Below are 15,974 nucleotides of genomic sequence, written 5' to 3'. Positions count from 1 at the left end.
TACTGCATTATTTGTGCATGTGTGCATACATGTGCACATGCGTGTGGGGATCTGTGTTTATGATGTGGAGGCCAGAGGCCGACCTCAGTCATTGTCCCTTAGATGCCATCCACCTTGGTTTTTGATACAGGGTGCCCTGCTGGCCTGGAGCTCAGCAGTCAGGCTAGGCTGGAGCTCAGCAGTCAGGCTGGCCTGGAGCTCAGCAGTCAGGCTAGGCTGGAGCTCAGCAGTCAGGCTAGGCTGGAGCTCAGCAGTCAGGCTAGGCTGGAGCTCAGCAGTCAGGCTAGGCTGGAGCTCAGCAGTCAGGCTGGCTGGAGCTCAGCAGTCAGGCTGGCTGGAGCTCAGCAGTCAGGCTGGCTGGAGCTCAGCAGGCAGGCTGGCTGGAGCTCAGCAGGCAGGCTGGCTGGAGCTCAGCAGGCAGGCTGGCTGGAGCTCAGCAGGCAGGCTAGGCTGGAGCTCAGCAGGCAGGCTAGGCTGGAGCTCAGCAGGCAGGCTAGGCTGGAGCTCAGCAGGCAGGCTAGGCTGGAGCTCAGCAGGCAGGCTAGGCTGGAGCTCAGCAGGCAGGCTAGGCTGGAGCTCAGCAGGCAGGCTAGGCTGGAGCTCAGCAGGCAGGCTAGGCTGGAGCTCAGCAGGCAGGCTGGCTGGAGCTCAGCAGGCAGGCTAGGCTGGAGCTCAGCAGGCAGGCTAGGCTGGAGCTCAGCAGGCAGGCTAGGCTGGAGCTCAGCAGGCAGGCTAGGCTGGAGCTCAGCAGGCAGGCTAGGCTGGAGCTCAGCAGGCAGGCTAGGCTGGAGCTCAGCAGGCAGGCTAGGCTGGAGCTCAGCAGGCAGGCTAGGCTGGAGCTCAGCAGGCAGGCTAGGCTGGAGCTCAGCAGGCAGGCTAGGCTGGAGCTCAGCAGTCAGGCAGGCTGGCTGGAGCTCAGCAGGCAGGCTAGGCTGGAGCTCAGCAGGCAGGCAGGCTGGCTGGAGCTCAGCAGGCAGGCTAGGCTGGAGCTCAGCAGGCAGGCTGGCTGTGGCCAGTGCAGCCCAGGGCTGCTCCCGTCTCTGCCCCCCAGTGCTGGCATCGCAAGCCTGCACCACCATGCCCAGCTTTTGTACATGGGTTCTAAGCTCAACCGTGGCTCCTCACAAGACTTAGACAACATGCACTTTTCCAACTGAGCTATCTCCCAGCCTTTACCTTGTACTCTTAATAACCAAGAACTCCCTTCAATGCATGGCACTGTAATCTGAGCTCATGATAGGAATCTCAGAGAAACAAACTCACATGCCATTTGCAGAATTCTTAGCAGTTCTGGGCACTATTGGGATTGTTTATTTATGATTTGTACGTTGTGAGTGCAAAAGTCAGAAATTACACCAATGTTACTAAGAACCAGGACCTTTGGTGTGGTAGGAAAGAAGACAACGATAAATGCAGTCATCAAGAGTATCTTATACCCAGATTCTGATCTCTTAAATACTGAAAGAAACTGGGGATTTGGAGACCTAATCTCAATTTGTGACAAGAAATATGGGGAGTACTTTTTCATATTAGAAGCAAATGAGTTAAAGCAACTGGATTTGGTATCAAAAGGATTCAGAGGTCAAAATGGAGTGAGCTAGGCTTCAGTGAGAATGTTAACAGCAGAGAATTGAAACAAGTCAAAACAAACAAGAGCTTACAACAGCTTATGCTACATCCCCCAAAACCAAGCTCCCCCCAAATCAAATCTAACTGAGCTCAGTGCTGTTGTGGGTAGTTTCCCAGCCTTTTGGAGCCTCTCTTGGACAAGGGGTGCTGTCTCTGACTTGGATGGCTCTGATCACCCTAACTTGTCCCTACAATCTCCTCAGTTTTCCATCGCACTGCAGTTCCACACTTCTTCCCATTTGTTTTTTCTAAACTCCCCTTTTCCTTCCCTGTTTTCTGAATATTTCTAGGAGCTGGTTTTTTCCTATTAAAATCCCTTTGGAAGCCATCTCCATCCCCATTCCTGAGCACTCACTCCGTTCTTTTCTGTGCTCCAAATTATCAGATAAAGGCTGCTAAGCTCGGTGCCTGAACCCAACTCAAATCATATTCACCTTAGAGGATCCCTCTGACCACGTTAGTTACTGTACTTTTCCTTCTTTACCTGTTTAACTGTGTGTTTGGTAGATCCTTTCAAAAACAAAACCCCAAACTGGAGATGAGGTTCAGTGGTGTTTGAAGGCTCTGAATTCAATCCACAGCAGTGCAAACAAACAACAAATAAATCTACATCAGAGGAGGGCACTGCATCCCAGACCGCTGTTATTTTTCTAAAACTGTATTTTTCTGTTTTTCTCTTTACCCACCTAGACTTTTCATTTAATAATAAGCTTCACAGCACAAAAAACTGAGCAGTTATTGTTCTAGTCTTAACCCTCCAGGAAAATTTGCCTTCTTCCCAGCGAAAATCCGAGAGATATTTGCACTTTGTAACTTCCTGTTGCAGCTCCTTTCTTGTGATGTCTCTTGGACCTCCTATGCCTGATTCCTTTACCTCCTCCTCCTCTGCTCAATGATGGGCTGTAAGCTGCTTTACTGACTTATCAGAGGAGCAGTGTTTACCCATTAAGACAGGAGATTCTTACAACCAGATATTGGGGTACAGAAATCATTTGAGTTTCACACTAACTTTATGCCTGCAGCTCTCTGCCATCCCTAACACCGAGATGTAGGTATGACACACAGCAGGTACTTCATAAATATTTCTTTGGGGGGAGGGGGGTTGAAGACAGGGTTTCTCTATATAATCTTGGCTATCCTAAATTCTCTTTGAAGACCACACTGGCCTCAAACTCATGGAGATCTGTCTGCCTTTGCCTCCTCTGCTGGAATTACCGGCATGTGCCACCAGGCCCGGTGGTAAATATTTCTTAGCTGAACTGTAAATTCTCTAGCGGCAATCTTTCTTAGATGACAGCAAACTTGTGAAACACTAGCAACCAGCTCTAGTAAATTATGCACACACAAGCAAGCTTAGGCCATACTAAATTCCACTCTGGAGCTGGTCTTGGGAAAACATGCTGCAGTCCAGGCAGCCTGATCTCCAGAGGGAGTTCCAGTAAAACATGCTACAGTGTCTCCCAAAAATAAAAATTTAAAAGTGAGCAAATACCAAAACATTTCACTCTGCTAATGTGATTATGGAACCAAATGTTAACATTCCAGTGATGAAGCTCAGGTAACAGTGAAGACACCCAGCTAACCAAGGCCTGGGCCAGCTTCAGTATTCCATTAAGGGCCAAATACCCATATAGTTATTTGTCTTAGTGTGATGCAAAGATAATGTATTTTGCTCAAAAAAACTTTAATCTGGCATTATAGACCATGAAGCTATAACCTACACACTATTCCTTTTACCATAAACCACAAAGTAGGTTGTGTTAGACAACATAATGAAATAATGTCATAGACAAGGCAGACATCATAATGAAATATCACAGATCTCACATAGGATATTTGCAGGACTAACATGGAATCACGTATGGTAACCAACAAAAAGGAACATGCTACTGTCAATCACAAGATTAAAGTGTGTGCACTGGACATGTAGAAAATGGAATAATCCTATCTTTTCCTACAGAGGGCTTTTGGCACAGATGGAAAGCTCTTGAGTTAGGTCAGTTGAAAACATATTGTCAGACTGGTGAAGACTGGACAGGGATTCAAAGCAGTGCAGCACGGGATCACATGGTGGTGAATCACCTGTCTCAGCTATCTATACTAAGTCACAGACAGTAGTCATCTTCGCCATTGTAATTCAGCTCTTGTACCAAGAAAGAATTGTTTTGAAATCGAAAGGAAATGTTCCTTGAGAGTAAGAAATTAAGTAATCCAAGTTTGGAATGCTAAGTTTTTGTTGTTGTTTGTTTACATTCAAAAGCCAAGTCTTTGCTTTCCTTTAAGCAGGTGACCTGGGCAGACTTCTACTGGGATGTCTGCAGCACCACACTTTTGGTCTTAAAGCCTGACTTGTTGGACATCTACCCCAGGCTAGTGTCATTACGGAACAAAGTCCGAGCTATCCCTGCCATTGCTGCCTGGATACACAAGAGGCCACAGACCAAACTCTAGAAGATACAGGCCCCAGCACCAGATGAGAGAGCTCCATCAGCCCGCTGGATGATCCACATACTTCTACCACTAAGACTCTTTGTTTTCTGCTTGCTATGTGTGATTCTTTCAGTGTTGTGGTTTTGTCTTTATTGCTGTAGGCATTTGGTTTCCAGCATTTTATTTTTTCAGAACTTTACACTTTTTTATAATTGGAGAGAAACAGTTCACTATACATGCTGCTTTGTATTGGAACCAATAGGCACAAATGCTTTAAATACTAGTTTCCTGGCTAGCATGTCAGTCACAACATTTTAACTACGAGTAATTATATGGAATACAGACTTTGCAGCTAGCTCTTCAACCAACAAACTGTTATACAAAAACCTTGTCACAGGCCATCACTGTACACATTATTCAGATATACACCAAATACACAAAATAATGTTGCTTCACAAAAGTACACATCTGACATTAACAAAACGTCTACTAAGAAGCAGGAACTTATAAAGTACAGCCAAGGAAAATGATGTCAGAGCTTAATGCAGCAGAGAGTTACAGAAAATGTTGACTATGAATTTAGCACTTGCAATTCAGGAGGCTGTAGACAAAGGCCTTGTCAGCTCACTAGCAAAAGGACTATGACATAGAAAGTTAGGTACCCCAGAGGTAAGCCTTCACACGGGGGGGGGGAGGGGGGATGATAAAAAAAAACAAACAGGTATGTTCTTATTTAACATCTTTTCTTAAACACTTTCTCTGATCTGGGGGGCAGAAGGAAAAATCTGTTACTACATGTTATATACAAGCACAAAATGTATTTCCTAAGGACCCTGCTCTTCTGGATGGAATTTTGTCATTGGTGGCTGTTAAAATAAAGAATCTCATTGCATAAGTAGACATCATTTGACTGAAACAATCTATAGGATTCTTTAAGGAAACAAACAATGGTTTTAATGAAGGTGGTAGTGCCTCTTTTGCACAGGCATTTTTCTCCTCATTCCATTCAAGAAGAGCTTTAATGGAAACACCATTTAGGAAAAGTAATGAATACAACTCCTATTGTGTTAAAAAAAGGAAATAAGATAGTCTAATACATGTGTATAATTTATAGTTCAAGTATAAAATGTAACCACAGCACACTATATGGCAGTAGTTAACAAAAGTCAGGTAGCTGCTAAAGGAGATCTTCCTTTATGGAATTCATAAACAGAAACCCAATCTTCTGGCCCATCCATACCTTGTCTCTTTAGGAACTCCTACTGGCAAACCATCTAAGACACACAAAGCATACTTATTATCCATGTATGACTTGTTCTATTAAAACCAATTTCATGCTAGGCAGTAGTGACATAAGCCTCTAATGTCAGCACTTGGGAAGCAGAGGCCAGCCTGGTCTACAGAGCAAGTTCCAGGGCTGTCAGAACTACATGGAGAAACACTTGTCTCTGTGTGGGTGGGGAGTGAGGAAGCTTATTTCAGTTAGTCATTTAGTAACTGTGGATTTTGTATGCTTTCTGTTAATAATGGACTGTGATGTTTAATGGCACCAACCCAATGAAGGGGCAAGTGAGGATTCATCTGAGTAACAAATCCCTATTTATTGCTAAGCAATATCTTGAACATCAGATGATTCCATTTCTGCTCAATATATACTTCCAACGGGAAAGAAGAGGGTTAGAAACTATTAAAAAGGGTTTGAAATACAATTTAATGATCACAAATATGTTTATTAAACCCAAGGCATAATAATAGAATATTACAGGGAGAATCCAACTACATTTCATTAGAAGAAATATGGATATAACAATACCACAACAAATGAGCCTACTATGGGGGATACATTTTATACAGAGAAATTCACTGTGGGTTAAAAGATACAATTCCCAACAACTTTACTAAGTGACCTGGGTACTGTGATCAGGAGGAGGTAGCATTAACACCTGCTGCAGAGTTCTGGTAGCCCTGTCGTGCTAGGAGATATCTGATACAAGATTCTATCTACTGAGTCAGGAGTTCAGAGTCTCGGATATCTTTAAAAAAACAAACAAACAAAAAAAAAAACAACAAAACACTGTAGAATCAGATCAACCATCTAACAGTTTAACTAGCACCTTGCCAGTCAGGATGTCTTGAAAAGTATGAGCTCCAATAATTAACAAATCTCTCATTTATAAATAAGTTTATTTATAATGATATTTACATAATAAAAACAAAACATAAAACTCACAAGTAGTACAAATAATCTGGAATATAACAAAAACAGCAATATAGACTGACAGGCAAAATTTAAAGGAATAGTTAATAAAGACAGAAATATCAAACAGACATTTTTATTTCTACATTTCACTTTGCCACACACTGAACTGGAATTAACAATGGCTTCTCTCTTCGGGTGGTCCTGTATTGGAAATCCTGCAAACTGGTAAACTATATTTGTTAAGGACTTAAGTTAATGATCTATTTCCATGCAGTACCTAATGCTGCTTTAGTATGAAGTCACACCCAGCCTCCTTAGAAGTGAAGTAGTTTTAATTTAATCTGTTCTGCTGGACTAGAAAAATGTCACCAGCATTTGCTGATCTATGGGTGATACAGCAGGAAGATATGTGAGAGAAAACTGGAGCAGAGGTGACTGGGCAACAGTTAAAAGAAGCAAAAGCGCAGAGAGGAAACTGATGTAACATACACAAGAGTAGGCAGAGTTAATGAGCGCACAGTGCAGTAAGAAAATGAAAGAAGGAACTGAGCCACAGAGCAGGGCAAAAGCTTAAGTGACTACTCACTGGAAAACAACTTAGTGCCTAGCCAAACAGATGTGTTTTAACAGAAGAAGGAAGAGAACCTGGGGATGTTAGTAGATGGAATGCCACCTTTTGATTCAGGCTGAGTTCTTACTGACATTGGTGAACATCTGCTTCAAATAGCAATAAAATGAAGGTAAACAACCTATACTGCTGCATTCTTTAACATAATAAAAACTTCCAATGAGACAGGCAAAACCAAGACATAAGCATTGTCAAATAAGGCACATGTAAATCTACACACATTATCCAGTGAAAGACAATATATATATATATATATATTTGGAGGTAGAAATAATTACAAAAATACTGACATTTCTAAAGCATTAGCATATTTGTTACAAACAATCACCAACTAATCCCCATTCAGAAAACTGCTTTGTAAAATGATTATTCAACATCTTCAGGATGTGAATATCTGGAGAATCCAGTTAGTGGCAAAAAGTTGTCCATACTATGAGAAATGCAGCCTGAAATTATAAAAAGTTACAAATGCTCATAAACCCCATGGTCACTGTGATGTGACTGTCTGAATGCACCAAGTTGGTATTTCCTCATCAATCTGGTTCCGAGCTCCCCTCTCACAGACCCATTGACGTTTTCAGTAGTGTGGCTATATCTGCGGGCACACTGCCTTCGTCAGCTGCAGATCAGAAGATGATGTCAAAGTTAGGCAGAAATATCTGGATTTCTAACTCATATTTTCTCTCAACTTTTTTCCTTGGTGAATTCCGACCTATAAAACTAAATCTCAGTCTGCTTCAGTGTCTTCTTATACAAACCTGTCCTAACCTATGCAACTGAGTCATTATTTTCCTTACTGGCAATGGCATAGCTGTAAAACCACAAATATTTCAGATGTGTGCAGCCATACATTGCAAATGGCTTTATGAATTACATGGCTGAAATCATGAATCACTTCACAAAAACCTGAGACACAATCAAAACTAAAGACGTACTTGCACCTGTTGTACTCTGGTAAAGTCACATATGCACAGGATGCACTACACTGGACAGACCCTTAAGGAGTTCACAGATACCCTTCCCTCCAAGCTTATTCAACAGACCTGAAGACTTGTCCTAAACTAACTGGCACCACACAGGAGAAACGCAAGGAGAGAAAAGAGTAGAGACTCTTTCAGTATAAAGATACTTCAGACAGAACAAAATAAAATCTAAAGTGTGAACTTCAGCAAGCTTCTAGTTTGAAAAGAAAGTAAGTATAAAAATATTAAAAGGGTGCTGGAGAGATGGGTCATCAGCTACAAGAATACTGGCTGTTCTTCCAAAGGGCCTGGGTTTCATTCCAAGCATGCACATGGTAGCTCACAACCATCAGCAAGTCCATTTCCAAAGGATGTGATGCCCTCTTTTGGCTTCTGCATGAATGGCCCAAATCAAGTATAAAACATACATGCAGACAAAACATCCATATACATGAAACAAGAATCAATAAACCTCATTTAAAATATATATACATATTAAAATGACAAGAACATTATTTGTTCATAACTTAGTATTTATCTAAAATCCTACATGTGAACTGCCATACTTATAAGTGACTTCATGCTGGTGCTGGAGGACACAGGCAAACACATGCTGTACCCTTCACAGAGCTGTCAGTCACTGGGTGAGCTTTTTTTCATACCATGCTTTTGGGATTTTTATATAAAAATATCTATAATACAAGTTCAAAAGTAGAATAAACCTATTACTTTAAGAAAGAATTCCACAATTTTTTATCATAAAAGCAATGGTTCTCCAGTTAATGTACAGAAGGATAAATGGAAAGGCTTTTGAGACTAGAGTACTGTTGCCAGAGTTTCTATGCAGGAACTAACAGAGAATTTGGTAATCTGCATTTTCAACTGCCCAGGGGACTGGGTTGCAGATCCAGAGACCAAGGCCAGCTCTAGAGAAACAGACTCTAAGAAGCAGACTGCGAGGAAGCATGGTCTTTCTGAGGTTTAAAGATTGCCCACACACACTCATCTGCAAACACCTCTTTCATTCACAGGGCTGTGAGAAGGAAGAGAATACACATACTCTGGGTCCAGTGTTACTTCTTTTTAAAAATGAAACCAGGACACAGATGAAGTTAAAAGTAAATGACAACATCGTATCCTTAGTTTTATTGGACAAGAAATAAAGTATCCTCTAGGGAAAAACAAAACAGGCAAGTAGCTTTCCCAAAACAAAGGACGACACATATGGTAGGATGGCTATCTGTTGCCATGGGCCTGAAAACGAACTCATGAACTTAATAAGCTCTTAACAACTAGGCCACCTTTCCTGCCCCATTTGCACATTTCTATCTCTTGAATTTTAAAATATTTTTGAGTATACTACCGTTAAACATTATACATAGATAATACATGTAGACTTATAATACTTAAAATTATTTCCTATGGTGGCTAGAAAAAAGCCATTTACTGAGGTGTCTAAGGCCCAAGAAATCCAATGTGAAAACTGGCATTAACATTTTAAAGTGAATTTTATTGCACTATATCTTGATAAATATTTACTAGTCAAAGTAAATATTAGGGCTTTTATAGTTACTTACACTATGAAATATGTTCTCATCCTTTGAGTTCGTACTATTACTCAGTGAACAAATCATAGAATTATGAGTGAGGCTATAGCCCCAAACTTGATTTTGAGGATATTATGGTGTGCATTATACAAGATGGAAGAGACAGATGATTTCAAAATCAAGGTTTGTTTTTTAAATCCCAGCAAAACAAATTTTCATTAGTGCTATGCTTCTTTTCCTATGTATCTTCTCCCATCTTGTCCTCCAAACTATACATACTAGTTAAGAACTCTGGTAATCTATAATCAGTATTTCTGCTTACAAACAGCTTACCTTCATCTACTGTGGTCATGTCTTGTTCTAGTTTCAACTTCTGTTGGTTAATTTTTAGCATGGACTCTTCAATAGTTCCTTGGCTTATTAACTTAATAACTAATACTTCCCTAGAAATAAACATATTACATGTACACAGGTCACAAAAGATTTAGATACTAACAGTTTAACAAGGTGAGTAAGAAAAGTAAGTTAATGACTCTGGTGGTTTGAATAAGATGGTTCCCATACATTCATATATTTGACTGCTCAACCACCAGAAAGAGGCACTATTTAAAAAGATTAGAAGGTCTAAGAGGTGTGGCCTTGTTATAATGGGACTTGAGCTAGAGCTTGGTGGTGCATTCGTTAGACCAACACAATTGCCTTTTCATACCTTTTTTTTTTGTAGCCCAAGTCTCTATGGAGCCCAGGGTGACGTAGAACTTGCTCTGTAGTGTCAAGCTGCCTGGCCTGAACCTTGTGGCAATCTGACTTATTAGCCTCTCAAATGATAGAATTACAGGCATGAACTGCCTCTATTTATATATACATCTCATAACTGTAAAACTACTTGGTATGGAGGTGAAAGGCTAATTCAATTACTAGAAAATGAGGGCGTACACAGTAATTTCCATAAGAGCATCAATGTATACTAATAAAAATAGCAGCTATACTTTGCTAAAAAATAAAACCTAACAACAGGATATCCAACATACACCTTTAATATTCTGAACTAATCAAGCTGATACTTGAAAACTAAATTTCAACTGAGAATACTTACTTAGTCTGACCAACTCTATGGCACCTGTCTTCTGCTTGTTTGTCATTGTATGGATTGCAATCAATGTCATGAAGTATAACAACATTTGCTGAAGTCAGATTTATTCCTAATCCACCAGCTTTGGTTGACAAGAGAAATACAAAGATACCCATATCTGTATTAAACTCATCAATTAGATGAATCCTGTAAGACAAATGACTAGGATCAACTTCTCCATAGGACAAACGTGTAGAACTATAAACCACTGCCTCACATGGAAAGCGGCCCTCGCGGCTATTCACATGCTCCTCTTTAATTTACACTTCCTTCCTTCTCTGCTCTCACTAAAGAACTCCTTAAGTCAATTCAACCATTCTACTTGATTCATCTGTGAAGTATTATCTTACTGTTGTATTTAGCCAAATATACTTAAACAGTCTAACTTTCTCAGCAATCTGACAGCTACAACCAGTAGAGAACAATACACAAAGTGAACCAAGTACTGCAAGATCAAATTGTAACCCAGGATTTGTTTGTCATAACTTTGACGCTTAACATTAATACAGGGGAAAAAATTACCATAGCTGATAAAAAAAAATTTAGATAACTTTACAGACTACAAAAAACTATTCTATTTTCTTCATTAAAGAAAAACTGTAAGAACTGTTTTTTTTCTCTAAGTGTTTAATTAACACTCATAATCTGACCTTAAAACAATGTTGATTAAATGGTAAGATGCCTTAAACCTATTTTTTTTGTTGTTTTGACTATAACTTTTTTAACATCCTAACCACAGTTTCCCATCCCTTCCAGTCCACCCCCACCCCACAACCACTTCTCTTCCCCCTTTTCTCTTTAGAAAAAGAGAGGACTCCTATGGTTATCCAGAATATATTGCATATCAAGTTGTAGTAAGACTAGGCACCTCTCTTTGTATTAAGACTGGATGAGACAGCCCAGTATGAGAAAAAGGGTCACATAGTTAGAGACAGCAAAGGGCAAAATAGTTAGAGACAGCCCCTGACCCCAGTGTTAGTAGTCCCATAAAAACACCAAGCTATACAACACATATGCAAAGGGCCTAGGTCAGTCCAGTTTGTCAGTCCAGTCTCTTGTGAGCCCAGGTTTGTTGATACTGTGGGTTGTCTCATGGTGTCCTCGACACCTTTGGCTCCTACAATCCTCCCTCCCCCAAGCTCTGCCTAATGTTTGTCTGTAGCTCTCTGCATCTGTTTCCATCAGCTATTGAAGCCTCCCTTGAATGGATTTTTAAAGGGAAAAAATTCAGGGCTGGGGCTGTGGTTCAGTTACAGAGTGCGTGCCTAGCATGTGAAAAGCCCTGGGTTTGATTCCTAACACTGAAAAACTAAAAATTACATAAAGTAAAGAAGAAAATTATAACAAGCATACAATTCTCATCGTTTCTCAGAATGCATTTGTATATAATTCTAGGGGAAAAAAATAAAGGAAAATAACCTTCCCAATGGTAATATCTGAATAATCTGAATATTCAATATTTGAAATAACACAGCCTAAAACTTAAAACAAGAAATATCTACCAAACTGCTCCTTATATTTAAAATGCTTGCAAATGCACAAGGACATGATACCAACCGTTCAGAAATCTGAGTCTTTCCATCTAGCCGGAGGTACCTATGTTGATGATGCTTTAGGAGAACTTCTAATATATCCAGCATCATGGTAAACTGGCTGAATAATACAACTCTATCACCCTGTAGAAATATATGTATGAATTAGAAATAAGCAAAACTATTACACCACCCAAAGTAACGATAATTAAAACTTAAAAAATTAACACAGATGTGATCTACTCTTGACTTTTATTATTTTCTTTAAAGTTCTACGAAAAGAAAAACAGAAATATGTGAAACAAATGTTTAAAAACATTAGGTTGTAGAACATAAACATTAGGTTGTAGAAAGTAGAACTGACTGGGACAACAACAAAACCAGAGTCATCCTTATACTTTCTGTCTCAAGTTCAAACAACTGGGTAGATACCAAGAGAGAATCATTGTTTTTAATACCTTCTGTTTCAACTCAGACAAGATGCATCCTAAGGCTTGGAATTTCCCTGAATCTAAAATTAAATCCATGTCTAACTGGTAATTATTAATGTGTTGATACTGTTTACAAAGTACATGTAGTTCAAAGTCTGTCATAACTTCCATGTCTTCAAAGATCAGGTCAGGGTTAGCTTCACAGTGCGTAGGTTCCTTTTTAACAAAAAACAAAACAAAACATAATACACAATTTATAATATGATCAGAATAATTTAATAAAAATATTCCACATTTGAAAAAAAATACCCAGATCAGAAATTTTAGTGTAACAGATTAAGGGTAACAATTGAGTATTAATTTTGGGTAGCAAACAAGGAAGATTTTTAATTCTTCTAGAGATAATATATTCAAACACTTACATATGAAAACTTCTCATTCTGCCCAAACATTAAGAGAGCCATTACTAATATATAAAGACACCCTTTGTCCTTACTACGTAAATAATTATTCTCCAACTTGGAATTTAGTTCAAATAAGCCTGGCAAAATATCTAGGAGTTTACAGGAAACAAGAGCAGTAATGAATGCTAACTAGAAATGAGTCAAACTAATATGGGGAGATGGTTCATTACAAAAATTCTTTGCATTTTCATGTGTTTAAAAATAACAAAATAATTAAAAGACAACTCATTGCATTCAACACAGATATATAAGAATAAGAAATTAAGAAAGAATGGGGCAAAAAATAAAGACTAAATGACAAAGAAAGAATACAACAAAGAAAAAACAAAATAGAGAAAATAAATGGAAAAACTGTTCCATTAGCTGACACAAATATGAAGGATCTTTTAGTTTGATTTAGTTTTCTTTTTTAAAACTATAGTAAAAGTGTATTGTAAAAGTCTAGGTGATAAATTAGCAAGCTCTTCTCATAAAGGACCATGGGCCAGAGGGCAACTAGTATTTTCAGCTTGGTAAGTAGAGTGGTGTATACTGTACTTACTCAACTAGGACCCTACAGTGAGAACAATACAATAAATGGGTATGCTTATGTTCTAACAACAACAAAAAGTTACTGGCCCAGTTTGCTGACTCTAGGCATGATTATCTATACTTTCTCTTTTGTCCCTCAAATTATCTTTTCCTAGAAAATGTATTTCAGGCTAGAGCTACAGCATCGATGGTGGATAATGAAGAGGTTGTTTGGCAAATGAGAGGCCCTCAGTGGTTCAAAGATGAATATGCCGAGCTGGAGAGATGGCTCAGAGGTTAAGAGCACTAACTGCTCTTCCAAAGGTCCTGAGTTCAATTACCAGCAACCACATGGCGGCTCACAAGCATCTATAATGAGATCTGGTGCCCTCTTCTGGTGTATAGGTGTACAGAATAATGTATACATAATAAATAAATAAATCTTTTAAAAAAATTAATATGCCTGTTATTTTAGCAGCCTCACTTTTAGCCTAAAACCATTATAAGCATGTTCCAGTGTTATCAGCAAATCTCAGTGTGAGTATAGTGTAAGGCCTTACCTTCAGCATTAGCTGAGACATCTCCTTCAGCTTCTCAGGTGTGTAATACTGGCGGTGTAGTAAAGGGTGATTGGCCATTTTTCTCAACTGCATCATTACATTGCACATCTCTGTGTTTTTTTCTGTGATCCAAAGAGTATACATTCTTTTTTAAGAATCAAAGTGATTAAAGGGCTACTTACTAAAGTCTACCTCAATTTTTAAGTCTTAAAAATATTACTTCAAATCCCAATTAACTTAACTCTCAAAATTATCATATGCCCCAGTCTAAAATATTTTTTTTCCATAAGCTGTGGAGGTCAGATGTTACCCAGGTTATTGAAAGACTTTTTCAATCTGTTGAAAAGGCCCAAGTAGAGTTGTTCCTGTTTCTCTGACATTGCACATAGTTCAATCTGATCCTTCTTGGGAGGCAGTTGCTTAAGAACCTTAAAAAAGAAAAAGCACATTATGTGATTTTTCTAAGAAAACAAAATTCTTAAGAAAAAGTTGTAACCAAACCAGATAAAGAATTACCTCCTCTTTCACTCTTCTGAGAATAAAGGGCTTTATGATTTGCTTTGCATGTGCTATCCTTTCCTTTTCGTATATACTCTGCTCATCTGCTGGTTTCTAAGAAAAATAAAAACAAACACTTCAGAAATTACTTAAGTCCCGTAACAATATGCGTAGGCTACAGACACTCAATTCACAAATGGAAGTACACATTTGATTGGTTTTTTTTTACATATATAGTAATACAGGTCAAGCTCATGGCCTTGGATGTGACAGGCGGGCGTTTTCCACCACACTACTGTCCACGCCCTGAAAGTCACTTCTGAATACTGAGCTGTCATCTATTTGAAGCTCCATATATATTGTGACGTTTTGTAGCATGTTATCATGTATTTTACTTAAGTAATTAATCAGTATTTAGATCCAAATATCCAATTCAGTCATTGACTGAATAAATCACATGGAATAAAAACGTGTGTGCATGTGTTTAAAGAGGAGTGAGAACAAGAAAGAAGGGAGGAAAATCCAACTATGTATTCGTAAAAAAAGAAAATAAATCCTCCCCACAGTCAATATAATTTGATGCAAACCACATAAATTAAAAACAAGGGACAGTACTCGTTCAAAAAACTCAAAGTTTCTTGAGAATTACACTATAAAGCTTTAAGATGTAAAGGGTCCTCTAGACCCATAAACTAGATCTAGAACAGTAGTTCATAAAACTGCCAGTCTAGTTCTACAGTTGTATATCAAGTAGGAGCAATTAATCTAAAAATATACCAAAAATATAGATAAGAAACAATTTTATTAAAAAAAAAAAAATACAGATCTCAAATCTAGCAGAAATGGTCCTCCAGTTCAGTGAAGAGGCATCAAGTGCTGGTGGGCACTTTAACCAGTGGCCCAGAGACGAGACAAGTTTAAGAAACAAACGAGTTCATAGAGCCCTAGATACCAAGTAATGATAGTGCACATCCCAGCGGACAGCAAAGGAGTGTGGCCCTCAGCTGTAAACAAGTGCTCAGCTGTCAGCCTTGCACGTCATCCCCTGCAAGGCTGACAGGCTGTCCTCAAAGAAGAAACAGAAAGTGTGTAAGAGTCCCACGATAGGAAAGAAGTCCATGATACCCTGTCCTCTGAGCTCAACACAGACACAGCACTCATAAACTTACAGCAATACAGATTGCCTAGGGGTCTGCAGGAGATGGAGCCCCTGAACATTCAGTCACAGGTGGCAGCAGGGGTTCACAGGACTGGTCCAGAAGAGCTCACAGTAGTCAGAACTGCTGACTAGGGAAAGTGAAGTCACTGTATTCACCGTGTAGCAACTGATGAGTACGTACCTACTCCAGTGGATGATAGCTTTGGTTCAGCCCAGTGGGTTACCAAGTAAAAACAACTCACACAAAAGTGGGATTGGAACTTGGTAAGAAGTAGGTAGCAGATGGAAGTAG

The 15,974-nt window shown here is 39.3% G+C and overlaps 2 protein-coding genes across 6 annotated transcripts in view; one reads left to right on the top strand and one right to left on the bottom strand.

Moving 5' to 3' along the window:
* Nucleotides 1-4,992, top strand: part of Hpgds (hematopoietic prostaglandin D synthase) — a 31,323-nt gene extending 26,331 nt beyond the window's left edge. For 2 of the 4 annotated variants that reach the window (XM_021661769.2, XM_060374008.1), the window contains one exon: nt 3,913-4,992. In XM_021661769.2, the coding sequence (XP_021517444.1) occupies nt 3,913-4,080 (168 nt within the window). In that variant the 3' untranslated portion in view covers nt 4,081-4,992. The remainder of the gene's footprint in view (nt 1-3,912) is intronic. The other 2 variants (XM_021661770.2, XM_021661768.2) reach the window with 2 other exon arrangements.
* A 776-nt stretch (nt 4,993-5,768) lies between these two features.
* Smarcad1 (SWI/SNF-related, matrix-associated actin-dependent regulator of chromatin, subfamily a, containing DEAD/H box 1) overlaps nt 5,769-15,974 on the bottom strand; it is a 60,240-nt gene continuing 50,034 nt past the window's right edge. For both annotated transcript variants that reach the window (XM_021661766.2, XM_021661765.2), the window contains exons 17-24: nt 14,542-14,637; nt 14,336-14,453; nt 14,026-14,147; nt 12,519-12,707; nt 12,086-12,204; nt 10,493-10,675; nt 9,730-9,839; nt 5,769-7,506 (exon numbers count right to left, since the gene is read on the bottom strand). In XM_021661766.2, coding sequence (XP_021517441.1) covers nt 7,445-7,506; nt 9,730-9,839; nt 10,493-10,675; nt 12,086-12,204; nt 12,519-12,707; nt 14,026-14,147; nt 14,336-14,453; nt 14,542-14,637 — 999 coding nt within the window. In that variant the 3' untranslated portion in view covers nt 5,769-7,444. The remainder of the gene's footprint in view (nt 7,507-9,729; nt 9,840-10,492; nt 10,676-12,085; nt 12,205-12,518; nt 12,708-14,025; nt 14,148-14,335; nt 14,454-14,541; nt 14,638-15,974) is intronic.

This window comes from Meriones unguiculatus, chromosome 21 (genome assembly GCF_030254825.1).
Source record: "Meriones unguiculatus strain TT.TT164.6M chromosome 21, Bangor_MerUng_6.1, whole genome shotgun sequence".
Taxonomy (NCBI): domain Eukaryota; kingdom Metazoa; phylum Chordata; class Mammalia; order Rodentia; family Muridae; genus Meriones; species Meriones unguiculatus.
This window is presented reverse-complemented; position numbering and strand designations above follow the sequence as displayed.